The following is a 27524-nucleotide window of genomic DNA, read 5'->3' as shown; positions in this document are numbered from 1 at the left end:
TCAATTTCAAAAAACTTTGATAATATAATGGTTTATTCTCAAATTATATTCAAAACAATCAAAAAACACCTTCATTCCAACTCCTGACAATTAAAATTGTTGAAGAACACCATTAGCCAATAACTGTATAGTAGCAAATAAAAGTCATAATTCATCTTAACACTAACAAAATTAAATTGTGCTCCATTTTCGGAGAGGGCAATATTTATTATATAGGATAAGTGCATGAAGTAAAAAGTGCTTAATTTCTTTTTCACCATTAATTTGTTTAAAATTTAAAAAATGTTGTCTAATTATGCTGAATTGAAGTCCCCTCATTATAGTTCATCTGCACTTCACCGCAGACGAATTTTGTCCTTGTTAAGCCAAAACAAAACAACATAACTTGTTGTGTGAAAACAGCCCCTTGAAGGAAGCCTTACACCCTTGGCACAGTGCATGAGCATCAACTGGATAAGCTCTAATTGAGCCTGATGGTGTGAGCTGCTCAAGCAGATTAATAGCTACACTGGCCCTCGTTCTCTTTGCCTGTCCGTGTTTTAAAGCATTATAGGCTTGACTAACCTTCATGTTTTGTTTTTGCCGTAACGGCATTCACAGTAATGATTAAACAAACTTGTTTGAGAAAAGCTATTTATTTCTAATTAATGTAAAGTTTAGAAAATACTCAATTGAATTTCCAAAATAACCTATAATCAGTCAGATATGAACTTGTAAACGTCACTTAAGAAAGAAAGGTACAAGTCTTTTTTTCAATGCCACCTATTATTGAGGTAAAAGACAACTGCTCAAAAACATCAATGGGGGGGAGAAAAAAAAGAAACAAACACCACATTTATATTAAAACAAGTCCAAAAATGTACAAACATTCTTAAAAGAGCAAATAAATATGATTCACATTTAATCATGTCTAAATGGTATTTCACTAGTGCAGAGAGATGACAGCAGAGAAAAGTGAGTTGTCACACTTCCTATAATCTGGTGCAGATTCTAAGCACCAGAAGAAAACATTCATTCACACACACACACACATCTGTACAACAGCATAAGACGGTATCACAACCTCACAGACCTTTAAAAAAAAAAAAAAAAAAAAAAGAAACAACACACACCCACACAACACTGTCCTTCAAACTTCAGACAGTGCACTACCTCCAAAGTGTAGCTCAAGTGAGCCCAAAGTGTCTCACTCAGCATTGGAATTATTTCCTATTTTAACAAGTCTCAGGTGACACATTTATAAAATTGTCTGACAGCTTCTACCATGTTCTGCCATAATCCTCCAGTATGTCATTATAATGTCTCAGGTACCTATTACTAAGGACATTGTAATGCTGCCAGACTATGTAGTATATCACAGACCCTCAACATCGCATGCAATCTGCACAACAAACCCCCACCTCACGCATTGGATGTAATATATTCAGGAATTAAAACTTAAGTATGAAACTACTGTCCCATTCAGATAATAGTGTACACTTTGAAGGGGTTTCTTCTTTTCCAGAATACCTGCAGTTAATACCAGACTCACAGCTGAATAATTATGGAAGCATTTTTTTCAGCAACATATATATTTTTCCCTATGATGTTAAGCTCTGAATTTTGCTAACATCATTAGCTCGTAATCAAAGGTTGTCCCACAGGAGTCTGGCAGAAGAAGAGACTGTGATGCCGCCGACTGGCTGTATGAGGTAGATTCATTTGCTGCCATTGCTGATCAAGTGGGGCTCATATGTGCAACATTGATGTTACCATTTATTATAAATATAAATCGGCTTCTGTTCAATGTGTCAAAAAAACAAATCAACGGGAATGTAGAACAATTCAAATTAGATCCACTGCAAATCCAATCATAGTTAAAAATGTAAAATCAAACCAAAGGTGAAAGGTTGGCAGTGTGCCAAGCCAAATATTGTTAAGGACACTGAATAAATACCCTAAAATGTGAGGTGGTGCATTTGCCACAGCTGCAGGCCAGCTTTCCTTATGCTTCTTTTCATGCTTTAAACAATAATTCAGAAAAATACCCGTATATAGAAACTGTACACCCTGAGGATATGTGTAGTATATTCAGTAAGAGGAAAGAGAAAGCACTCAAAGAAGCAGCCACGCAAAGAGCAGGGCTTTGAATGAAGAAAGAACTAAAGCTACAGACCTGTAACTGGAATGCAAAAATCACAAAAAACAGCTGAATTTCATGTGAATGCATCTATAGTAGGACATGTCAGACAATTGCTGAGAATTTCAGATTTCTTCTCACCTAGGTTAAGAGATACTTCTCTACCGTCAAGGTTTGTAATTTTTCCATAAATCTATACGTTACCAGACATTGACTAAAAATCTATCCAAGGCCACTCATTTCCAGGATGTTCAAACTAGCAAAATCCATAGTGCAGGTATATTCAGATAATGTCATCTTTATCAGTCCCTCTCTGCTACTGAAAGACATTCTCAGTGAAGGCAGCTCCGAAAGATGCATATACTGTGTTTACTCCATAAGTAGAGAAACATTGTTAGAGTTGGGATAGAAATGGACAGTAACTAGACCTTTTTACATGCAGCTAATGTGCTGCTCTTACACATTCACTCGTACATTCACAAAGGATATCAAGGCAGTTGCAAAGGGGGCTGTGAGTTCACTGGGCTGGGGTGATCTCATAGTACCTCCTTCCCTACACCTGAGTTTAAAGATATGGTTGGATAAGAAAATAGTGAAACAACCGGCCCTTCTTCTCATCTGATCTGACTGTGGATTTACATTTCCACTAAGCACAGTGAACAAAATAATCAGGCAGTTTTTAGTCCATCCATATTTTGAACCGCAAAGAAGAGATGGGCTGTCCAGTGTTCTTGAAGGCAGTGTTTCCTGTGTTTGGCAGGTTGACCTAGTGGTTAAAAAGCCCTTCTGTATGAGGTTCTAAGTTCAAACACCTTTAGAAACGACTGTTCTGGTGAAGCATCCAGTCTACCCCCAGAGTTACTGTGTTCTGACCTGTGTGAAGGACATTAAAAGAAGATTGTTCTCCAGGGCTCAGTAACATTTCACATTAAAATCTTAGTGACACCAGTTGCCTGGTTGAATAATTAAGTCCAGTGGTGGGCAGGTTTTTGTCCAGTGTAAGAATATAATTAAAACATGTATGTGAATCACAGAGTCTCCGACAGCCCGGTCACCATGTGCACGTCTTTTGAGCACACTGCTTTCGCCTCATCTTCCTTGCCAACACATCTGAAAGAAGAACAAGTGTTAAAACCCTAGAATTTGAACGCAAGTGTGGTGTTGTGTTATCAGATCAACCCTAATCCATGTCCTAAAAGGTATTTTACTCACCTTGGTCACACTCCCTGTTTACTGCTCGGGGCACCGGGAGCAGCCATCATTTGTTGCCTGTTTACAAAACAGTTTAACACAGGTTTAAATTACTGTTGTGCCAACAAAATACTGCGCATAAAATGTATGATTTCTAACTGCTGTGTTTTTATTCCCATGTAATTCATAGGTAATTGTAAGTAATTGTTGTAAAGAGTATCTGGAACTGTCTTTCCTTCATAGTTTGGAGAAAACAGAAGACCCAAAATATGAAACGTAGTAGCATGGACAAACTATCTTACCCTGGGTGTAGAAAGTGTTCTGGTGCCAGGCCTCTATGCTGAATCATCATGCCCTGGAAGTGTCCTGTAGGCCGTGGACGTCCATACATTGCCATGCGTGCTTGACCAAGGGAATAGGGCAGCTGCTGGGGTCGCTGCAAAGCCTCCATTAAGTGTGGGTGGGGTCTCTGGGCAGCGTACCGTCCTTGATCTGGATATAGCTGTCCGGGATACGGGGCTCTGTTTCCAAGTCCTCCAGACTGGGACATCATGTGTGGTGGAGCAACACCTCCTTGCTGCATCCCAGAATGCATGGCACGAGGGTCGTACATAAAGCCAGATGTCATTTGTGCAGCAGAAGCAGAGAGGTGTTGTTGAAGTGGCTGGATGCGCCGTGCCGCTGCATTATGGCTATCAAGGTCCAGAATATCTTTAGGGCTTTCGGGTCGCTCTGAGCCCTCCAAATGAACCTGCTTTGCAGGACTTCCACCACTGCTTCTGCCTGCGCTGCCTTGCTCCCTACTCTCACTCTTTAATTCCTCAGGACCTCCAGAGTGTGGCCCAGCTTCAGAAACCGTGCCAGGGGAGACTAAACTAGCTGCACTGGAGCCCTCAGATCCCAGTGGTGAAACACTGATCTCTTTCGACAAAACGGTGCCTCTGGCACCGGCTACAGGTAGGTAGGCATTGGTTGGCATTGGCTGATAACGAGAACGATTCCATTCCTCTGGGGGATAACCTCTACTGCTGGCTTGGTTATGGATCTGGGCTTGAGGATGGGGTTGGGAGTAGTAATGTTGTTGCTGGTATTGATGAGTTGGGTATATGTCTGAGTGGGCTTGAGGGTGCCGTTGGCCTGACATATGGTACGAGTAGGAAGCCGCTCCCTGCTGGTGGTAAGCAGGGTGATGAGCTGCATTTTGGAGCGATGGATGGACATCCTGGTTGTGATAGGGGTGGTGGGCAGATGGGGGCATGGGTCTGGTCATATCGGAACGATTGTAGTGTGAATTTGGTGGATTTCCTATGACGTATGGACCCATAGCTCCGTTTACCTGGCCTTGAGAGTGAGGAGGCATGACTGGATTTTGACCAGGTGCTGGTCCTCTCTGGTCCTGCATTCCTTGATTAATATTCACCAGCTGGGTTTGGTGGTGATTAGAGTTAATGTTTTGGTGTTTAAAAATACCATTCTGAGGAGCAGACTTCACCATGTTGTGCTGTGGAGAAACAGCAGTGTCTTCAGGGTCCCGTCTACTTGTAGGCTCACTAGGTCTTTGATCTCCGTGGTCTGCTGGGCTAGGCTGAGAGGGTAATAATGGTGTAGGGTGGCTGGGTGGCAAAGAGGTAAGAGGGGCTGGCTGAGGGCGTCCAGGCTGAGCTCCTTGAGAGGCACTTTGTGGCATTCCATGCAGGGGACTGTGCTGTGTAGAACGTTGTGTGTTTTGTGCTATTGGCTGGGGAGAGCACTGAGGAGGGGTACCGTGACTTGCCTGAGGTTTCGTTTTGATGCTCTGCTGGTGTTCACTTTGCTGAAGGGTGTTCTGCATGTGCGGTAAACTATTCTCTATCCTTTGCTGAGATGCTGCAATATGCAATGTTGGATTATTGTTGGGAGACAATGCAATGTTCACAGTGGGCTTGGGTGGAGCAGTATCAGTGGAACTGCTACTTGTGTCAGGAGATGATGAAACAGTACTACCACTGTTGTGCTGAGGAGGATTTGGGCTGGCAGACTGTGTCTGGCCATCAACCTCCTGCTTGTAGTTCATTGTTGAACTCAGTGGAAGCCTTTGTCCAGGAGAATTCTCCTGTGAGCTGCCCAAGTTAAGTGTTGGGGGGCTCTGCATTCCTTCTGTTGGCCCAACGTACTTCCCAGTGGAGCTAGAAATGGATGGCTCCTCCTTGTTCACTTCAACAATGTTTTTTTGTGATGAATTTTCATCACCATTGTTTGCTGCCATTGTGTTATCTAAAGTTGTACCTGTAAAACAGAGGCATAAAAATTAGGTCAGCATGAAGAAAGAATGCCAAAGAAATTACTAAAAAAGAGTGACTTGTGACCAAATAGGTTGTGTCAAAGACATTGAGCAGAAATAACTAAACTGACATTTTACAAAACTGATTCAAATCAAGATAAAATACCATTTTTCCTGCATCCTGGAGTAAGTTTAACCAGACTAATGGATTTTTGCCAATTAGTGTAGACAAAAAAATTAAAACTAGATTACAAAATGTTTTTAGATTAGAAAATTGTTATTGTTCCTTTATGCAAAAAAAATAATGAAGAAAAGGTCAGGTGTACCTTTGAGCTCCATGTCTGTCTGTTGGGAAGGCTGGTTGTCTGGCCCATTGTCTCTAGCAGAACGCAGCAGCTGAACCTCAGGGGCAGGGGGGAGCTGCTGAGAGGGGTGAGCTGGGATGCTGCCAATTGCTGATAGGGGCCCAGGCTGCTGAAAGTTGCCCATGTGCTGATGAGGGGCACCAGCAGGGGGTCCAGAAGAGGCTGACAGCTGCTGCAGGGCCAGCATCTCTGGGCTTTCCAGCATGGAAGCCAAGCGTGTCTTGCCAGAACAGTCTGGGTGGGGAACAGGGGGGCGTGACGTGATAGGCACAGGGGAGCTGATTGCTGCAGACGTTTGAAACTGGTCATTTGGAGGAGGGTTGGGGTATCCAGCAGCTTCTGGCCAGGGTTTATGTCCAGCTGGGGGTGGAACCCCACCATAATTAAAGTTTCGCTGATTCAACATATTAGGATTCTGAATGCGTATTCCATTTGGTCTTTCCTGGTGATTCATACCAGTCCACATATTTGATGGCTGATAACCAGCAGGCCTTAAGGCTGGGTAATTGTGCTGAGGTGGCCCCTCAGGACCTGAGAACCTGTTGCCCATGGGGTGCATTGTAAGTCCTTCTGGGCGATGGTGAGATGGGTACATGCTGGCTTCTGGAGGAGGTCTAGGCTGGAGCGCCACCGGACGTGGGCCCAGAGATGGACCATGAGTTGGACCCATGTAATGGTGCTGTTGCTGGTGTGGATCTGGGCCCACTGGATAGGTAGGGCCCATTTGATGGCCTTCAACCATGTGATGATGCTGTAAAAAATATATTAATTTAAGAGTTTAATTAAACTTTGTGTTTTGCTAGTATCTAAAGCATTTAAACAAAACATTCAATTAGACTAAAATAGGATAAAGATGGTAACACTGTAAAAATCGCCATTGATTCTATGAAAAAGCTAGAATGTGTATATGTACCTGCATGTTAAAATTGTTGGGCAAGCGGTTATAGTTGGGGTTTCCATGCCTGGGCATGTGAGCTTGATAGGCGAAACGAGGATCCATAGGCATCCTCTGGCCATACATATGGGCACCGTGAGGACCTGGGGGTCGATAGAGCTAGGAAGACAGAATTCACTATTAACATTTTTATTAACAATAAGAAAATAATTTAATATTTTGAAGGAAAGGTGACAAAAGATTTGAATGAGCCTTATAAGGGTTAAAGCACAATCAACTAACAACAAAGGTTTTTCTGTGGATACCTGTTGCCCTGGGTGATACATGCCCCTGATGTTTCCTTCATGGATTAGTTGTTGTCCTGGGGGAAGGCTGCGGTGATGAGGGGGGGCATTGGACCAATGAGAGGGTGGTCGTGTAAGCTTGTTGTCTTCCTCTGAGGGCGTGCTTTCCTTGCCCCCGTAGGGGTTTCTCTTACGTTGAACTTGCTCAGTAGCCTTGATCAAACTTTCAGGTCCCAAATGTTTATTTCCACGGTTACGCTTTTTATCCTTGCGCTCCTTCTCCTCCTGGTTGATATGGAATTCTTCATCTGTGTCACCATCCTCTGTTGGGAAATGTTTCAGTAGGGCCCGGCTAAAACACCGCTCCAGAGACTCTGCCATGATGGTGTATTCTGGAAACAGACATTACCATTAGCAAAGCTCACATGCTAATACAAACATGTCCGTTGTATAAACAGCAATAAACACATGTATTCAAATATTTGCTTCATCTGCATCCAGCAAATCACTCCATCTTTGTCACAAACACAAGTAGTGAGTCAAAAATACAACCTTTACTTCATTGTATCAGTCAGTCAACACTACAAACCAATATGCAGGTCATGTACTCATAGAATTACATTTACACCTCTGTTCAATCCCCCGAGCTGGCTGAATGACCAGGTCAGAGGGCGTAGGGTGACCTCTGCTCCTTCAAAGCCCCCCTCCTCCTGATGCTGCTCAACCAGGGGCCTCCTTACCAATCTCCTCCCCCTGTCCCCGGGGACTGTATTCAGTTGGATGGATGGCTCCAGACAGGGGGCTTAGAGGCTGGAATGTTTCCCTGACACTGCAGTGCTCAGATCCCCCTGAGCACTGGAGCACAGCTCAATCACTCCTCATTAATCACTGTCAAAACTGCCCCAGCCCAGGCCCCACTACCCGACTAAATCCAGCCCCCTTTCTTTTGCTTGCTCTCCCACCCTGCTGCTCACTCAAAAAATGCACATACACACGTTTTACACATTAGTAAGACCAAATTATTAATGGAGGAAATAAGACTTCTGGGAATGAGATGGTTTGTATAAGCTTACCACTGTCTTCTCCATTGTACTCTGTGCAATTTTCAAACATGAGCTTCACATCAGCAATGAATTCTTCCTTTGTAACATACTCCCCATCATTAAGCTTCCTCTCAATGGTTGACAGGTCCATGGGAGTCTGAGAATATTAAAAAAGATACAATACAAACCACTGAGCAATAAAATATTTGAATTCATTCAGGTTACAATGTGTACAATGTACACCAAGTATAATATCAAACAACAGCTGTATACGGAAACAATGACTGTATTTTTCACCTGGATGATTTCGTGGTAATTGGGGGCATAGGAGTCATCCACAGGCTCCAAAAAAGGCCAAGCATCTTTATGGGCTTTCAAGGCCTCAAGCACTTAAGAACAGAGATTAGATTTTATTAGATTAGATCCAAGAGAGAGAACAGTCATTAATGTCAATCAAGGTTAACGTTTTTTTTTTAAATCAGCTTACAGCAACTATGCTTAATGCATACCTTTATATAGAGCAGTGTAGTCATCATCGATATCGTAGCTGAAATGTTGAACATAGGACAAAGCACAATCAGATTTGCTTTCATTAAAGTAAAAACTGAAATTCACTGTCAACTACAAAGCCTCTTACAATTCTTTATTTTTGCGTGTTCTATGGACAGGGGAAGAAGCATCGACATTCAGGAGCTCAGGTGGTAGATCCACTCCTTCAGATAGCAATTGGGCCCTTTCCTCCCGCATCTTCCGTCTTTTTGCTCGTTCTGAGAGAGATACGGTATAGACATAAAAGGCCATTAGAGACAAACAACACCAGTATCACAATGTATTGTTTTCCAGGCTGCTGATTTACAGTTGAAACTTCACTTGCTGCTTACTGAGGCTGTTAGGGGAGTCAATGAAAACCAGGCCTTGAACATCAGAGACTGTAGTTCACATAAAGAACGATCCATCAGTCATCTTTTCTTAGCCCCAGTTAATCAAAAGAGCCGAATAGAGTAGAAAGAGTGCATGTGTAACGCAGCTTTATCTTTTAACATGAAAGGCAGAGAGGCCTGTCAGCCCCCTGCCGTGTGGATTAAAGATGTTTGAGGGAAGATTCCTCATATGCAATACACAGACAGTGGGCCAGGTCCTGGTGTTCATCTATAATACATTAATGAGGCCCCTTTACTGAAGCACAATCAGCAGTTCATTAACCCTTGACAGATGATATCAGAGGGAGGGAAAAAAAGAAGTGATGCTGTGATTAAAAGCCCTGAACATTCCCTCTCAGTCTCTATATGCTGCTCATAAATCATATCGTTTCAAGTGCTGTGCTACTGCAGCACAGCATGCAGTTGTGAAAGCTTTAGTGTGATTCATTTCATAAGCCATTCTGCTTTGTTAATCCTATAGAAATATTACAGTCCCTCACCTGTTGCTCTTTGACTTCAAGCCTATATTAAGTTAGTTTCAGATTTAATGACATTTATTTGCTAAAACAAATTGCTCAGATTTCCAAAGTGGTTTATCTTTCTACTTTTACATGCAGCATACCCTCCACAGCCTTGATCTTTTCCATCTTCTCTCTCTGTCGTTCTTCCTGCAGAATCCTTTCTTCTTCTCGCCGCTGCTCAGCCAGTAGGACCTGTCGGTCTAGTTCTTCATCCTTCTTTTTGTCCTCCTCTGCCACAGCCTTTAGATTGTCCTGAATGAACACATCAAAGGTCTTCAATCTACTCTGCACCTGAGAAGGTCATGAATATTAGGCCACAGGTACACACAATCCACATTTCCCCTAGGGATTTTTTCATTGCATAGTATTATCTGAATACTACTATATCACAAAACCATCTCCCTGTAAATTAAACAAAACTACAGCAGCATTTTTGAAAAAGAAAAAGAAAATGCAATTTTAAATACCATGCTTGAACAAAACATACCTCCCCCACATGGGTTATGTGCGTTTCAGAGAACCGTTGTGAAATGCGGACTGGACATGGATCCAGTAGTTTCTGTTTTTGCTCCCGTTCCTGGAGGAGAGAGAGAGGAGGAAAAAATGTTCAGCTTCGTTCCTAAAACAGCTTTATACAATTATAAACAAAAAAGGAGAGAGTAGTCAGATAAAAGTAAAGGTTTTTTAATTATGTTATACATCCAAATGATCCATGATCAATCTAAATGTAATATTTATAATATCCAATTGTTTATCCATGGCATTTCTCCATTTCATAAAAATGTATGAATTAGATACTGAATATGCCTATGGCCTTACTATACGTGGTCAATGTACATCAGGACAGCTCAACCCACACAAACCAACATGCTGATAGGCCCTGGAGAGTTGTGGATGAGCAGTCAATACGTTCATTGGCTGTGCTTTCCCCTCCCCCAAATCATCCTTGCTGTACTACTGCCTACCTTTCCCTGTTGATGAATACCAAGCCTAGTATATACAAAAAGAAAATACCTTGCCATGAAAGTCTATAATTAAAGTAAGTATAAGTTGTTTTTTTAATTATTGAATGCATCGTTATGTAAATCACTCATAATTTTTATGTGATTCAGATAAAAAAAGGGCAAAAAAGAAAAATAACAACCGAATGCCCTACGTAGATCCAATAAAAGCCTGTCTATATTCAGCAGCTCTGCAGCTCATGTCAGGGCTCATCAGGGAAGCAGGGTTGTGAACAACTGTCGAAACAAAACCGCTAACAGCAATGAGGTGTCAAAGTTGGGCCATCCATAAAACAACTAAGAGTAGGTCTAAAAACGCAGTAGCAGCTGTTTGACGCCTGCACTAAGTGCAGGTGAGAAGGCAAAAGAGGAAGGAAGGGGTATGGGTGGGGGGAAAGAGAGGCAGAGAAAAGCAAAATGAGACAAAACAAAGACAGATGCTGATCTGATGTATTGTGCCCTCCACAACTATGCCCCAGTTCATCTCAGCCTTGTCTTAGTGTGAAGCATAGCTATATCCTGGGGCTCATCTCTACATTACCAGCAGCTCTAAATCCCCCACCTTCCAACATACATAAAACTGAGTGCCTCTAGGGTCACCACTTAGAGAGGTCAAGAAAATTCTGCATCGCAGCAGAGCTGTCATCGAAGAGGTTCCATCCTGCCTCAAGGTGAGCTCTTGCCTGCTGCTGGCACTCACACTCATGATGTCATGAATAATGTGTAATGAAAAATTTGGAAAAACTATATGCATGTACGCACACCCATGTAAAGGGCAGCATTTCTAAGGCCACATCACTACAAATGACTTTGTAAACTATGTAATTTTAATACTTTGAAATAAGTTTAATTGCATTTAAAAAAGTATGTATTATTAGGCACTAGCCACCAGTTGTAATTGAAGGAGAACTAATCCATATTCATACAGTGTGGAATAAAGTAAAACTCACTTCGCCATTTAGGAAAATAGATGATTCAATTTCAGGATTTTGCAGGATTAGCTAGTGCTGTCCTATACCTGTACTAGACAAGGTCCATAATTTCCACCCAGGAAGATAATGATAAAATCAGTGTGAGCCAAGGTATGCCTTAGCCCAAAAAAAAGCTGACACCTGGTCCTAATTCTGCCAAACTAGCATTGGAGCATAGCTCTCCACAGTCAGGTTTAGGTCAAAGCCTGAAGCAAATTTTAATACTAAAACCTTGTGCATTTTTAAGGGCAAGCACAGACCAGCAGGCACAGTAAGCTATTAAGCTTGGTATTTCAGTACTGTATTCAATGTTTTTATGTTAAGACTAACAACTATTATAAACCATGACAAATCCACAAAATTATAAATTCTCTAAGAAGAATGTACATGGATTTTGTTAAGACACTCCTACAGTTAAAAGTCTACACAAAGAACATTTATTAATACTGGCTATAAGTGTAAAAGGTTGCCTTTCTCAAGACTTCTGCCCTAAAATATCTTGGTAACCGGTATAGGGTGTGCTCGTCAATGGACCCCAACTGTTAAAATGTAAATTGTTGACACTTGGTTGCCAGTTGTCAATAAACACTGATGACATGTCAAAATTCAGGTTTACAGAAAGAGTAAAAAAGACTCAAGATGGTATGACGACAAAAATAGCATATCTGAGGACCATCTGAGTCACTTTTATGGGGACTAATGGCAGTGCTCTCTGGTGTCTGACCTTGTGCTCAATCATGTTTCTGATCTCAGGCAGGAAGTTCTGGCTTATGACACGGTAGAGGTGGCGGTCCTGTGGGGAGGTTTTGTTTTTGATGCTCTCTGCTAGGCTAACCCACTGGGCCTCTGTTTCACACACAAGGGACCAAGTGCCTCGCTCAGAACCTGGCAAAAGTAAAAGAAGGTAAGGTTTTTTATTAATGCTACAGAAAATATGCAAGAACTTTGTTTATCTAGTGGAAAAACCTAACATCACACACAAAGGCAAAAGAAACATGTTGATAGATTTAGTCTTTACAAAAATACATTGCTTAATAAGATGAGATCTTGAAACCTGTGCTAGGTGGGAGATCCTCCAACTCATTTTCCATTTTCATTTCTAGTACTTCATTTTCAACATCACTAAAATGAAGGAGAAAAAAACAATTACGATGTTAAATCTGTGATACAATCTTTCAATTAAAGATTTCAAAGTCTAACTTTCAAATGTGAAAGTTAGAACAGACAGTGAAGGTGAAAGAGCAGAATTACATATGCAAAAACACAAAAGTCATTTTGCAATACAAACTCGGTTACTTTTAAATACAAATTAAATGTAAAGAATGTCAAGGCTACATTTGGCAATTGTAACTAATGTTGTTTGGAAAGTAAGACTGTTTACGTTACAAATGTTATAGAAGAATGTTAATACATAAATATGTATGCATTGAAAAAATTATAATACAATGTGCCACGGCTTCTCTCTCTCTCTCTTATATATACATATGTGTGTGTGTGTGTGCACAAAATTTAGCACCTTAGCTGAGAGTCTTCAAACCTTCTCTTCTTTGGTGGCCTTCCTCTTCGCTTTTTTTCTGGCAGTGTTAGCTCAGAAAAGTCACTGCTGGAAAAACACCACAAAGTAAACCTCTACAGTTAAACACTAGTAATAAAAAAAACAAATAAAACAAATAAAATGTGACATCACTATAATCACTTGTTAGATAATATACAGAGAAGTGGAGGAGTCCTTACCTGATATACTCTCCTTTTTTCGTGAGGGGCTCTTCTTTGTACATACGGGTGCCATAGAAATACCAGTAGAGGGCTCCATTCCCATCTTGCCCCAGCGGTTCCACCCTCAGACTGTCTGAATCAAGTCCCTAAAGGAGGTGGGGACATTGCAATTGAACCATGTGTAGGTTTGCATTACTAAATCTTCGGTTAATAGTAGATGATCTCATTCTAACCTTTTAGCCCACATTTCTATGAATCATACAAAAGTATGAGGTACATGGCACTTTCAGTAATGCAAAGTGTAAACGTACACAAGCTTTTTCCATATGACTGTAAAAACTAAACCTGAAAATACCCATAAGACAATAGTCACCAATTTTGGATAACAGCTCTGCTCTGCTTTGTGTACGGCTTACGTAAATAAATAAAAAAAGCATGGCTGGACTCTGAGCTACACATCTGCTTCTTACAAACAGTATAGACAGTCTTTTAGTATTTGACACTTGTTAATTGTTTTTTCATTTCAAGCACAGCTGGTCTAACTACTAAGGCAACACATGGTTTGTATTGTCATTCCATTCAGAGGATTGAATAATTTTCACACTGTAGTAGATATAGTAGTGTGGCGATTTGATGAGGTGTACCTTAAGCAGGTCAAAGACATCAGCAGCATCTAGACGATAGTCACAGAGCCGGTGCATAAGTTCCACCTGTGTGCGAAGAGGGAGTATTTCGAAGGGGCCTTCTTTCAGGGGGTTGGGCTTCCCCTCTTCCAGCTCCCATCGGTAGCTGATGATGTCATTCAGGTAAGTGTTAAGGGACTGGGGGCTAAAGATTAGAGCAAAGCACAAAGAGATAATCAAGATGGGATGGGGAATATGTCAACACAAAATAGAGCCAAAAATTTTAATACTGACAAAGAAAAGCAAATACATTTTACCTATGATCATTGAATAAAAGGGAGCAGAGATTATTTGATACATGTTTTGAGAGAGCAAATTAAGTGGCGTAAGCTACTGTGTAGATTTTTCAAATTATCAAGTATTAGAAAAGCAAGTGGTATTATACACATACATTTATGCTTAATTAGATTGAATCATACATACAAACAATTTCATTGCAATAATCAGTAACTGTTACAAATAATATGTGATTCTTCTTCCGGCCTAAATCACTTTAAAGTGTAAGCTCTGGGTCGTCCTATTGTGTGACACGGTATGGACGCTACAAAGAAGCGTAGCATAGTGTACAACAGATGGCATTAACGGCGTACCCGTATACCCATTCCTGCACTGTCTTACCTGTGTTCAGGTGGAATGAGGGAAGCAGGGACCTATTAATGGTATTGCTCACAATCATGTGATCTAGATTAACCAAAAATGTAGCATATGGCTCCTAGTAAAAAAGTATTATATACACAAATAGTGTAGTAAGTAGTAGTAGTACTTTAAAATGTGTTATAGTCCTGAAGTCACATATTCAAAGATGTTCTTCAAAAATTTCTAATTTCCAATATCAATAAATGCAAACAACTGAATTTGAAAATGTGCACACCTCAACCAGTGCCATTTAAACTCATAGCTTAACTGAAACAACAACAGTGGCAGAAGGTGGGTATTTTATTTCTAAATTAATATCTATTTGTATCTCTATTATGGGCAGAAACAGTTTGTTATGGTTCAGGTCCAGGTGACCAATCTGTTCTTTTTTTGTTCCACCTCAAATGAACAGAACAAGGGCTCGGGGCAGGGGTGAGAATCTATCCAGCATAGAGAAAGAGCGGCAAAAAAAAATGGCTTATCTTGAAAGAGCAGAGTGCACTTTTCACAGAGCTCCAGGCTCCCCTCCCTGCTCACTACCCCACGTCTTTCCTTATTTTTCCTCCTTTCGGTCCCTCAGTTTCTCCAGTATTCTGCCTTCCTCCTTTCACACACTCCGGCAGAGTGTTTAACGCATGCGAATAAAAAGGGCAGCTCTGTGAAAGGCCAATGCTGAGCCACCCCCAGGATGCCAGTGCCTGGCCAGTCCAATAAAGCAGGTTGCCCTCCTGTTACCGGTTGCCTGGGTACAAAAGCTGGATCATTCCCTTGCTTATCAGTTCACTGGTACCACTGTTTTTTTAAAGACAGGTTAGAGTACACACAGAGGGGAAAGTCCCTTGAGAGATAAAGCACGTGTGGATTTGAATAACACCTCTGCCACATCGTCACTTTCTCCCAACTTTGATCACAACGGAAGGAAACGTTTTAGTGGTTGTTATACTTTCATGTATCCCAGTAGTAGCAGAGAATTTATCATAGATTCTAAATAGTCATTTGGTGAGTAAATCACAACTCCTCCTGTTGTCCCGATGATGCAGACCTAGGTTCCTGAGTGCTGTGATTAATTTAAAAGAGATGAAAACACTGGTTTTACCTACCTTTCCGTTGTGCCATTTGCTGTGTATTTTATTAACATTTTTTATATTTCTGCTTCCTGTATCAATTCATATCAAAAACCACTTTCCGCTATGTTTGCACAATATTAAAAGTAACTGAAGAGACTGCTGCGTTGTCGTCTTTTTTTCTTTTACAGCAATAAATGTGCTATAAACAGCCTTTGCCAGTATGCCCGATAATTTTCTCATACTTACGTGATGTCGCGGCGCTGGTAGCATCCCTGCAATAGACAGGCAATGAGGTCCCCGAGGAAGTCCAAGTCCTGCTCGGAGAGAGCTTTTTCCAGCTCCTGATAACAACAAAGACAAAAGCGTCAACCTCCAAACATAGCCACAGGTGAAGAACACCTTAGGAACCAGAAGTTGTTTTGAAGGATGCGTTTAATAACACATTGTTTTATTTTATAGCAATGCTTCATTGTCACAAAAGTAAAGAAAAGACCTTGACAGCTGCGGGGTGATTCATCAAAATGCAACAAGACATTATTAGATCGAGATTGTGTTTGTATCAGATTTAGGTAGACATTTAGGATGGCAGAGAAGTGAACCTATGGTCTGACAGGTTACTGGTTTGCGAGCAGTTGTTTTGCTGAAACTGAGGTTCAAGTTCAGCCATGACCCCTCTCCTGCCCAGCATTGTGTTTAAACCATTGAGGTTTTATGAAGCGGCAGTAACCGGCAGAACAAACTCCAAAAGACCTGAAAGCAGCAAGGAGAGACAGAAGGCAGCAGGGGCCTAGAGCTGCAACAGCCATGCCCCCTCCTCTCCTCTGCTGACCAACCAACATCTAGCACCCCACACACCTTCCCAGCATGCACTGCTCTCTCCAAAGATATCCAAAGGCTCTAGACTAGAACATGAGGCTGAGGAGGCAAAAATGCAAATTCAAGTACTCCATCAGCCAAGCGTTCATTTCATGTAAAGCCCCCTTTTAGATGATGCAAAGCAGCCCCTTCAGGGTGAACAGCTTGCAGCTGACCACTCTTCGCCATTCCTGCAGATGGCTCTGATACAAGTGATCCAAAATCGTTTCTTGCGTCAATCTTAATCTTCATATAAGTGCTGCCTAAATGTATGCAAACATCTTTGGTGGTCTAAAATGATCTCATCTTAGTCTGTCTCTGGGTCACCATAGGGTTAACTAGAGGTATATATATATATATACCTTGTAGCCATGGAGAAGAACATAAGCCAGAAGCCAATAAGTTAACTTTATGAAAAACTGACACTGGGGAAAAAAAAAAGAAAAAGTGGGCTGAGAGACATGTTAGTACACAAGATGAAACAAAAGTACACGGGTTTGTACTTTGGGTTTGAAGAAAGTATGAGAATTTGTGATGTGTGACTGTGTGTAACTCATTTTAAAAAAGGTGTATCTTGGTGTACAAGACTGTAGTTTATAGAATGATCCTATGTCACACTCTCTTCCATTTCCTGGTCGCCTCTCTGCAACCTCTGGGCCAAATCGAGCCCATCCATCAGAGACAAACTGCACTTTGATCACACTTTGAAAAAAAACCTGGGGGCCGCAAAGAGGGTAAGTGTGAAGGGTTGAGTACAGCATAGTGGCTTGATACATCCTTTGGATTAACACCACAATGCTCCACCTTTGAAGTGTCACACATCAGGTCATATGGTAGAGAAAAGCAAAATTAATGTGGCGTAAGTGCTCTTTCTTTTTCCGCTCACGCAGTCAATCCCTCCAGTGCTAGCAAACGCTTTAATAGTAAAAGGGACACTCCATGGCAGCTGAACATGCTTTGTGGGAACCTTTCCCCTCAATAACCACAGACACAGACTAGAGACAATACTGATACACTACTCAGACAGAGCTCACAACCATTGGCAAACATTGTCAAAACACAGTTCTACCAACCTTTATTCATACATGTGTCTTTGCAGAGTAAACAGTACTTTGACTGCTTCACATTAATGATCAATGGGACTCCAAGATAAGAGAGCTGAAAAAAGATAAACTATAAGAATATAAATCAAAGCTAAACTGATCTAACTGCTGAAATACTGCTGTAAAGAAAACAGGCTATTTGTATTCATACACTGGGACATAGATTGGAGGGTGTGTCAAGGCTTAGTCAAAGGTGTGTCATCACCATGGCCCCTCTGTAGTCCTGAATTGCAATCAGCAATTCACCCCGAAGGTATTTGCCACTTCTCTCTCTCTCTCAACTCCCCTGCTGTTTTTAGCCCCGCTTTTCTTACTTGCTTAACCTCTTATTTCTCCCTTCCACACCATTTTCCTCCCTGTCTTGCAGCCCAGTGCCTGTAAGGGCCTCTGAGACATTCTATTATTCCCCTGACAACACCCTCACTCCACTCTCCACCCTACTCTTTTCCTCTTAAGTTTTCCTTATCTCTCCTCTTCCAACACACATTGTTCAACCTCAGCCAGTTGTTGGCTTTATTGTGTCTGAGGACAGTAGAGTGCTTTCCTATTGAACATGACTGTCAGAGATCCTCCCAAATTTGTACTGGCAAGAGGATAAAAACAATAAAAAGGTCTAATCTCAAAATTAGTCTACAACTGTCATGTACAATATTTTTTAGAATTTGTAATTTGTTATGCATTGCCGTAGTCAAAAGGATTGCCTCAGGGGTTCCCATTGTGTAATGTCCCAAGAGTTCATCCCGAGCCTCAATCTTCTACATAAACCTCTGTGTATAAACCCAAAACATGCAGTCTACAGATACAAGCTTAGAGACACTAGCTTGAAACCATGTGCGCGCCATAAAAAAAGCTTGAGAAGAAGGTAGTACAAAAAGTTTCAGGAACTCGCCAGTTGAAAGTATTTGGTGTCTCCATAGCTCTTGCCCCAAGACAGAGAAGACACTAGAGATAAAATGCATGTAATTCTGTCTTGACAAATCAAGCATGCACAGAGCGAAGTTGGCGTAATGAATAGAGCGGCAGCTCCAAGGTTGTGGCAGATTCACTGAGCCAGTAAGTATCAGAAGGTTGACCCCTCTGACTACCTTCACAGCAGACACTTTCCATGCCACTGCCATTAACAGCTCCTTCCAAGGTCTATATTGCCAACAGTTGGAGGACATATGCATGGATAGCTAGAGGGGGAAGGGAGGTGTGTTTGTTGTGTAAAGGCTCCTCTCTTCCTCTCCTTTGCTTTTTTCTTTATTTCTTCCTCCCCCCACTCCCCTCCCACTTTCAGCTCACACATGGTTCCTCCAGGACCCATCATCTGACAACACCCGCCACCCCCACACATTAACCACCTTCTGCCGCATGACAAACATGTGCACAGAGCCATAACACCACAGGAAAACGCCCTCACATCCTCAGGATGTGCCGTTCATCTGATCATCAGACGACGCCGTCAACATCTTTTGAGTTACTGCCAGAAGCATTTGACTGCATTAAAATGAGAATTTGTTGTCCAATATGATGAAAAAATCAATATCTGATTTACAACATGTTTATTCAAGCCAGAGACAAGCTGTGCGTCCCTCACACCTGTCTCAACTGGCATAGTAATGTATTCAAATTGCCTGTGGGCAAGGATATTTGCTAATGAAAACATTTAGTTCAGGTTGTTTTAAATAAGATGCACCACCATGTTCAAACAATGAGAAACACCAAACAACTGATACACTGTGTTATAATTATAACATCAATTTCATCTTCTGGTCGGGTTTTGTGTCAAGACCAGGTGCGATAGGAGCTAGAACAGAGAACCGACTTTAGCGCAGGTACGAAACTATTGCTATAAGCACGCACCAGAATGCACATACACGTCTAACCAGAGGCAGGCCCTGCAGATAAACAACAGTCCCTGATCGGAGTGGTAGTAAACAGCAAAGGGGTTGCAGCCTTGAAGGCAAAACACAAAAGAGACATATGAAGAGGAACTGTTATTTCACAGAACAGGAAAAGTCAACCAAAAGAAGAAGCTACAAAAGCCAGAGTCAACGTAAATCTAAAATATCTATTCAGCTGACATCAAAACCATCAGTAAACCTAAAAGAAATTGTACTTTAATAACTTGATCACCAGTACAGTGCATGCATTTGCAGAATTAAGTACTGGACCTAGGATCTAGCAACCATCAGTGCACTACATATTTGTTTAGGAAGCAGGCTACAATCAGCTTTTTAAAATTAGCTAATTCCTGAACTGTCATGTAAATGGGTAAGGTTTCTGTAACTAAGGTACGTTGGGGATTAGAACTTTTGTCCTGGAGAAATACCGGTAGGTTTTTCAATCATTTAAGGCACAATCAAGTTATTAATCAGCATGTTACAACTGTTCTAAGTGTCAACCCCAATAGATTAAAATATAAATATCATGTAACTAGCAAAATCAGCACAAGATAAAATTAATTTTCACTGTAACTACCTATTACCAAGACTGTTTTTCCTAGTTTGTATGTCATCTAGAAACTAGCAACTGGAGCAGTATGCGCGAACATTGCTTGTTTCAAACACCAGGCTGTTTTTAATTATGTATATCCACAGGTCTAATATTGCCAAACGAGTCATTGGTCCAGTGGTAACAACAACACAACAACAAGTGAGAAACATCCTACATATCTTAGGCCTAGTTAGTATTTTGAAAACAAATAATGTAAAAAGATACAATGGAAGTCACTGGGGTCACTGTGCAAACCAGAATTTTTTCAAATCACTGTAAAGCCTTGCTGCAAGTGGCTTAGTGGACATGATCTAAACCTCCCCTTTAAAACTCATAGATCCACACTCCTGTTTATTGATTTGTGCCAGCTGTAGTTAGCATAATTTAATTCACACTTCTTGATTATTATTTCAAGTGGTTTCCGCACTCTTCATATTGGGCTTTCTGTTTTCTATACAAGCATGTTCCAGAATAAAATAATTTTTATCATTTAGGCGGCTTTATGACCCTTTGCAAACACACAGAGTGAGAAAGAAACGGTGAAGAGATGCCGCCCCAGACTGGAGACAGAGAGTGGGAACCATGGGGAGCTGCAACAATGGAGCTGGCTGAAACAAACCCCAGTGTATGTGCCCCTTTACCTCCCCCTCTGTGGACGTACTCTCCATGTGAAACCATCTGATGCATGTACTGCTGCTCAAACTTGTCAATCATTATTGGGGGAGGAGCAGGAGCCTCCTAAAAAGCCCATCCCCTCATAAGTGCATGCAGGGGAAGGTATTAAAAAAAGATGTGTGAAAAAAAGTTTTTAAGGTTTTGTGTGTAGTCTAATCTGGATAGAAGAGTGTCAGAGATTGCTGCTTGAGACTATCATTGGGGCTGAGCGGAGGATGAGTCAGTGGGTGGGACAGAAAGAAAAGGGAAAGGGATGCAAGGGATGAGTGAAGAATGTCGTTCTAGGATGAGGATGTTTCATGCTTGCTATGTGGGGGTTCCAATATCCTTCCGATTTACAAAGAATTAAAAAGGCAACACAAGGTTCAAGGAAAACACATGGTCAGTAATGCAGGTGTTAAACCAAAGATTTGGTGGTGAAAAAAAAAACTTTTAATACCAATTCTAATTGCTTTTGCTAGTGATATCCTGACACCACAACAATGCCTGGCCCTCACATCAAAGTACCCCAGTTGAGATAAAATATTGGCAACACTTAAGTGATAGTTATCTGTAGTTTTAAGCCACAAAAACAGAATCAGCGAGATGTGTCTCTGTCTCTTGCACCACGATGGAGAAACACTTAAGCCTTGATCCTATTCCCCTTCTTAATCCATTTGCTTTGTAGACAACAGAAACAAGGACATGCTTACAGGCAGCCTGCTCTCACTCATTTACCAGATCTAATAAGACTTAATCTTCTTTTACAATCACACAGGGGGCCTTAAAGAAAAATATAATACCCCTCCCTTGAAGGGCTGCAGCACCCAGTCAGAGTGATGCGCCTCCACCCTCCAGGGGAAAGCAGAAGAAAGAACTACCATCTGGGGTTTAGTCATGGTGATGCCAGGAGCTGGGGTTCCTAACCCTGACAAGGGAATTGGGTAGAGGGCCTGCAAGTGGGCATGCACCACTACCTGCCAACAGCATGACTGGACAAGAGAGGGCAAGGGACAGACAAAGCTCAACTGTTGATGTGAGGCTAGAGAATATTTTACAATCAATCATCAGTAGCAGAATAGAAGCTTAATGAGATTGTCATGGCTCTGCACACCCAAACAGGTGTTTTGAGTTATTCTAACTGACTAGACTTGTAGTCAACATGAAGAGGGGAGTTTTAAGGGAACCATGTAAATAGTAAATCAGCTCTCTGAATTGCGAGCAAAAAAATTAAAAAATACAGACTGTACACCCACATATAGACTCATTACAAGTTCTTGAATGAATGATGTGAGAAAAAGGAAAGGTAAAATAGATCATACATAGGATAAGAATAGTTATGAAAGTGAAAAATTAAATTTGTAATTGTGGTTACTGCAACTTAAAAAAGATAAAATCGAAATCTCCCCTAGAAGAAAGTAATATCAGCATAGGTACGTAGTATAAGAATGTACCCAGGGAATAGCACAGTTTTACCATCTACAACCATGATTTTAGATTGTAGGTGTCAATTTCAAAATCAATATACCCATAGTGACCAGTCCTTAAACCTATCCAAAAAAATATCAGCTGTGAGATTGTTGACATACTTTGGTGCACAATGGCAGTGCTAAAATCCTAATTTACTTGACATGCGCTAACCACAAAATGAATGCATGAATGTCACTAGCCAAAAAAATATTAAAAATAATGTATTAGACAAATCATAAGGGTAAAATTACAAGCTTATAGACACAGAGGCCAGCATAAAAGGTGAGCGTCAACATGGAGAATTGTAAGACTGCCTACAGGTCCAGATATAGTTTTTTTTCTGGGTCTTCTAAATGTCTTCCAAGATTTGAACAACATAAAAAATTAATTCACAACAAAGATGAGAGGCGGGTGATGAGAATGTGTAGTATGCACACAACAATATGACAGAAAATCTGCCAGGGTAGCTCAGACTAGAAAGATGAGAAAAGCATAGGTCCTTAAGATGAAGAGGGCACATGCATGAGGGGAATGAGGCATGTTATAATTTTAGATATACACAGCCTGGAAAGAAAGCATTCACTACAGAGACAAAAAGCCATGTAACAAGGCAGCCATGCTAACCTTGGACCTCCATCATGTAGATCTTCCTCTCACTCACTTGTCACCACTCACCCCCCGCACACCATGTCCTTCATCTCACCCACCCTATTCTCTCATTCCAACACCCACACACAACCTTCCCAGCATCCTAGGCATCCTGCTTACTGCCTGAGGAAAGAGGAAGCCAGTAACAGTGAAGTGTATCAGCCCAGGTACAATGTGCACTGGACCCCTGGATGTTTTTCTGTCAACCCTTGTGTCAAAATGCACAAAGTATTGGGTTCCCCAAAAATTTCTAATCATTCAAACAGTTGCCATACTTAGTGTACTCCAAAATCTCTTGAGCAATACTCGACCAGTTCTGTTTTCAATGGAGATGTGTTGGGAAAAGTTCCAGAGAGTGTCACCAGAAGGCAGGGGTAGACAGTGACTAAAGACTGTCTACATTGAAGGACTGATGAGGTGAAAGAGAATGTTGACACTGAAGCCTAGAACAGAATTAAGTCACTCAACACCCCTTACTCTGTCATGACCAGTGACAGCTATTTCCTGCCCGACTACTGCCCCGTTTTCCTTCCCTGATTCTTCAGCAAGTTCACCCAAGAATCCTATCCAGAGATAGGGTTGCAACTGGAGCTGACAGACAACTGAGCTCAAGGCTAATTTTTTCTTGAAAAAGAAAGACAACAGAAAACTAATTTTAAAAAGGAGAATAAGTATGCTTAATTTGTTTGGTGTCAAGTTTATATTTTTTCACTTTCACATTGAAGAAGCTCATTAACTTTTTAAACCTCAATCAATAAAGGGCAAACACAATGGCGCAGACAGTGCCCAAGCCAGAATGTCTTGTTGCTGGAATGTGGCATTAACCAAAACAAACACTGACAGTTTCCTTATTTCTACAACACAAAGTGCCCAAAAAGCAAACACACTGGATCCAAATGTCTAGACTCTGAAACAAGTCATTGCTTCCACTTTCATATAATCATTGAAGCAACAGAGGACAGTATGACTTTTTAAGATGGCAAGCTTTTAGGAGGTCCAAATCAACAGTAACTTGACTAACTAGAAAAAAGCCAACAAAGTCCTTTAAACCTTTGTTAGTTTTAATGTTTCATGTTGTAACATTTCTGTCCCGCCTACAGTCTCTGCAGCATATAAAAATAAAATAAATTTACGGCAGACTCCCTCACCTGATCTTTGTAAGCAGGACAATGGCATCTGTCCAAGAGTCTGCTTTTCAAATAAATTGTAAGGTGCAGACAATATAAAATGACTTACAACACACTGCCATTGTCACACGCAGTGTAGATGAGTGAGATCAATACCCGGGACACGTGCGGAAGAGACCCCATCAAGTGAACCTTCTCCTCAGATCTCTTCAGTCATTGCTGAATAATAATATTATAGCTGGTACTAAATATACACTAGGAAAGTGGCTAGCATACCATGTTATTACAATATTTTGATAAACTAGAGTACAATTCCTTAGTCATACTATAAACAAAAAGTTACTCTGACCTTTTCTAGATTAATTGAAGAATAAAACTCTCTATAGAAACACTGCTTAAGTACCTTAAGATTATGTCGTATATAAAGCACTGGATTAGAAAGCACTAGAAAAGGAAAAAAAGAACAGGGTCACATGCTGCACACGCTTGAATGCCAATTTAATGCACCCACTAAGACATACTAAGTCGGTTAACATGATTAGATTGTGGAAATTTGTTATGTGAGCATTTTATTGAAATGTGCTGAGAAAAGAAAATCAATGTTGGTCCATTGACTAATTGACAATTTTCATATAAAAAAGGACAAAAAAAGCTGCAAAAATACAAATTTGTGTTTGTAAAGCCAAATGCAAATACAGTGTGAAGCACTCACCACATGTACAGCATGCTTTTTAGGTTGGTGTTTTCCTTGACCCAGAATTGTGCCGAGGGCTAGTAAATATTGAGTATAAGGTCATTTTATAGCATAAAACGTATTCTTGATACAATGCCCAGCTGACCAAGTACATTCTACATTGGTGAATTCAGTTATTTCCCTTTAAATATATATCTCCACTATAATTAAGGACTAAAGCCAATTCTCTTTAATCGCCATTTATGATTTTGTCATTATAATAACTAGAGCTGCAGTTAATTATAGTGAAAATGACCTTGAATAGGACGGTATTATATTCTTCTTAAGCTGCTGCATTAATCTCAATACTACTACAAGACAGTGTATATTGATGACCTGCATACTGGCGCGGTTCAAAATTAATAGTCCACTTCTTTTAGACACTATAGTCGCATAACTACGCCATAATATGAACCGAACCGTCTACAGGAGTGCTATTCATTTTTAAATCCGTAATGATAGATAAGATTTACAAGAGTACCTACAAGTCAGCGTTAAACAACATATCAACGCCACCCTTAAAGCAAAGTACAACAGCAGAAGCGCCTCAACTTTTTATGTAAACTAGGCGCAACGCAATCCCCCATCTGGCCCGCACCTCGTTTAATAACAAAGCGATGCCTGCGCGTGTTTCGCTCGCGAAGGGGGTGGGGAAGAATGAGTGATAGAGACTGTTGATGCGTGATGTTGACCTTACCAATTTATCTACAGCGCGATCATTCCTAGGCGGACGTAACAATCCCCATTAGATTTGATGTAATAATAATTGTATAAGCGCGTGCCGGGGTTAACTGTTTGATAAATTCCGAATTCATTTCAGCGAGTAGCAGACTCAAATCAAGTGATATAAAGTTAAACACTGTTATCGAGTGCCAATAATTTTCATCTGTTTAATGACAGAACAATGAGTGGGGGAGACAATGTACCCCTTTAACTTACTTAAGACAAGAAATGTCGGGAATAGACGTTTAAAGCGACGCTACTCGCGACAAAATGGGATTTGGGCGAGCAAACAATACGTGTACGGCATCTGCGTCCCCATGGCCACCCAAGCCAGATGGCTAGCAACTGCGAGACAATAAACTCGAACCTCTCGCCACGAACATAACTTTAGGTCAGCAGAAGAATAAAACAACAACAAAGTAGATCACTTTTCCCCCAATGAGCTAGTTCACAACTTAAGTTAGCGACTTTTCGATGTATAAAGGTGATTCTACAGTAGTATAAAGGCAGTTAATGCGACATAAACACTAGGCATCTTTTGTGTGACCTCTTCCTATAAGAGGGACTGCGCACTGCTGTCATGTTTGCGATTTTGGTTTGAATGACTTGAAGGAAGACCTTCAACATAAACATACGACTCCGACCAAGTGAAAACAAACGAGCGGCACATGGTTGTTACTACTACTACTACTAAAATTACCCCGGAATAACAGAGTACATTTGCATATTGAGCAACACGTATGGCCATTGTGGACGACGGACCATAAAACTTCTAAATACTGTACTCAGCTGACGCTTGTTGCGACACGACTTCGAGGGTCAGCGTTTAGCAGTTGGAGCTAGCCTGTGCTAGTGCCATGCTAACGAAGCTAGTAAGCTCGTTACCCAGTGTAACAGCGGTGACCTGGTAACGTACGATAAGTTCGGGGAACACGGCTAAGCTGGTTCAACGGCTAACGGCTAGGCGCACCGAAAGCACTCGACACGCCAAGTAGAGGAAAAAGCTGACACAAACAACTTTTCATTTCCGCACACAAAGACAGTCACGTTACTGAAAGCAACCGCGGCAGCGACTTTACCTCTATCTCGAAGTCGGGAAGGTTGAACGCCGTCCTGAACAGCGAGCAGAAGTGAGCTATGGCGGGGACTTCCCACCAAGACTGGATCTCTTCCACAGAAACTGTACATCCCTGGGACATTTTCGGACTGGAAAGATTGCGTAATGTTTGTCTCTCACATTAGAAAATAGTTTCTTTGACGCCGTATAATGCCTATGTAACATTACAAACACGACCAAACTTGCTGCTGACGCGCTAACCCGAGAGTTTCCATCGTCATACGAGCGCTACAATCTGCTTCAATCAGAGCCTCACCGGGGCAGAACAGATGGAAAGGACGATACCACAGCTCGACGACGAAGGGGGGGGGGGCGATTACACATTTCTATATATATACCCATATGGCAGCATTAATAGTCAATAATATGACAACTATATTTTGTCAATAAGGTAGTTGAATCGCAGGACTTAAAATATTTTCTCGGCAATCGTTTTGTTGGTTAACATAGTAAAAGTGTTTTGTCAAATACCCCCCGCCTTGCTGGTGTGGCGGCCGTTTAAAGGGAACGATTGTGAGTATTGGTTGAATAAACAAAATAAAAACATTGACTTTTACTCATAACTATTAGTTCTGAGCTAAACATGGGGTGTTTTCTGATAGTTTAAACAATTCCAATATTTAACATTTGGCATTTTTATGATCTTGTTATTTTCTTTTTTTCTATGTATCGCAACATTGTTGCCTGTAGACAAAGGTAGGTTCTGATAAGATGAGTCAAGTCTGACTCATATAATCGTTGTGGCGTAACTTAAGCCTTTGAGTTGTAGATGGAGATTTTGTAATACACTTCGTATAATAAGTTTATACTACGTTCTGCGCGATGCATTGGGCAGGGGCTCCCCCCATCGCAATAATTTAAAAGTGCATGCCTTGAGAAAAACTGTGGCGCACAGTGACGTGATGATGATGACGACCCAACGTATCTGGGATGTTTTCAGAGTT

At 41.2% G+C, this 27524-nt stretch overlaps 1 protein-coding gene across 2 annotated transcripts; it reads right to left on the bottom strand.

The window, feature by feature from the left end:
* Window positions 1–15: 15 nt before the first annotated feature.
* On the bottom strand, window positions 16–26675 carry LOC114856945 (chromatin remodeling regulator CECR2). 2 transcript variants are annotated; one of them, XM_029152884.3, is made up of 19 exons: window positions 26543–26675; window positions 15919–16013; window positions 13931–14114; window positions 13305–13432; window positions 13087–13173; window positions 12625–12692; window positions 12295–12455; window positions 10086–10175; window positions 9700–9850; window positions 8795–8924; window positions 8667–8704; window positions 8455–8546; window positions 8188–8314; window positions 7136–7506; window positions 6849–6989; window positions 5897–6686; window positions 3613–5575; window positions 3332–3388; window positions 16–3229 (listed from the first exon to the last, which is right to left on the bottom strand). In XM_029152884.3, exons 1-18 carry the CDS (start codon window positions 26660–26662, stop codon window positions 3337–3339), a joined length of 4788 nt encoding a protein of 1595 aa, XP_029008717.1. In that variant the 5' UTR covers window positions 26663–26675; the 3' UTR covers window positions 16–3229; window positions 3332–3336. The 2 variants fall into 2 exon arrangements, with proteins under 2 accessions (XP_029008717.1, XP_029008718.1); XM_029152885.3 differs by having other exon boundaries at window positions 13087–13170.
* Between the last annotated feature and the right edge of the window lie 849 nt (window positions 26676–27524).

This window comes from Betta splendens, chromosome 6 (assembly GCF_900634795.4).
Source record: "Betta splendens chromosome 6, fBetSpl5.4, whole genome shotgun sequence".
Classification (NCBI taxonomy): domain Eukaryota; kingdom Metazoa; phylum Chordata; class Actinopteri; order Anabantiformes; family Osphronemidae; genus Betta; species Betta splendens.
The sequence above is the reverse complement of the archived record's forward strand: the minus strand, read 5'-3'. Positions and strand labels throughout refer to the sequence as shown.

Bases quoted from the DNA above. Each gene is read 5' to 3' on its own strand.
- LOC114856945 (XM_029152884.3), bottom strand. From the start codon at position 26,662: ATGTCCCAGGGATGTACAGTTTCTGTGGAAGAGATCCAGTCTTGGTGG. The intron at 13,174-13,304 runs GTAAGGACTCCT...GTGTTTTTCCAG, and splicing joins AAAAAAGGAGAGTATATCAG to CAGTGACTTTTCTGAGCTAA. The intron at 5,576-5,896 runs GTACACCTGACC...TCTGTTTTACAG, and splicing joins GACAGACATGGAGCTCAAAG to GTACAACTTTAGATAACACA.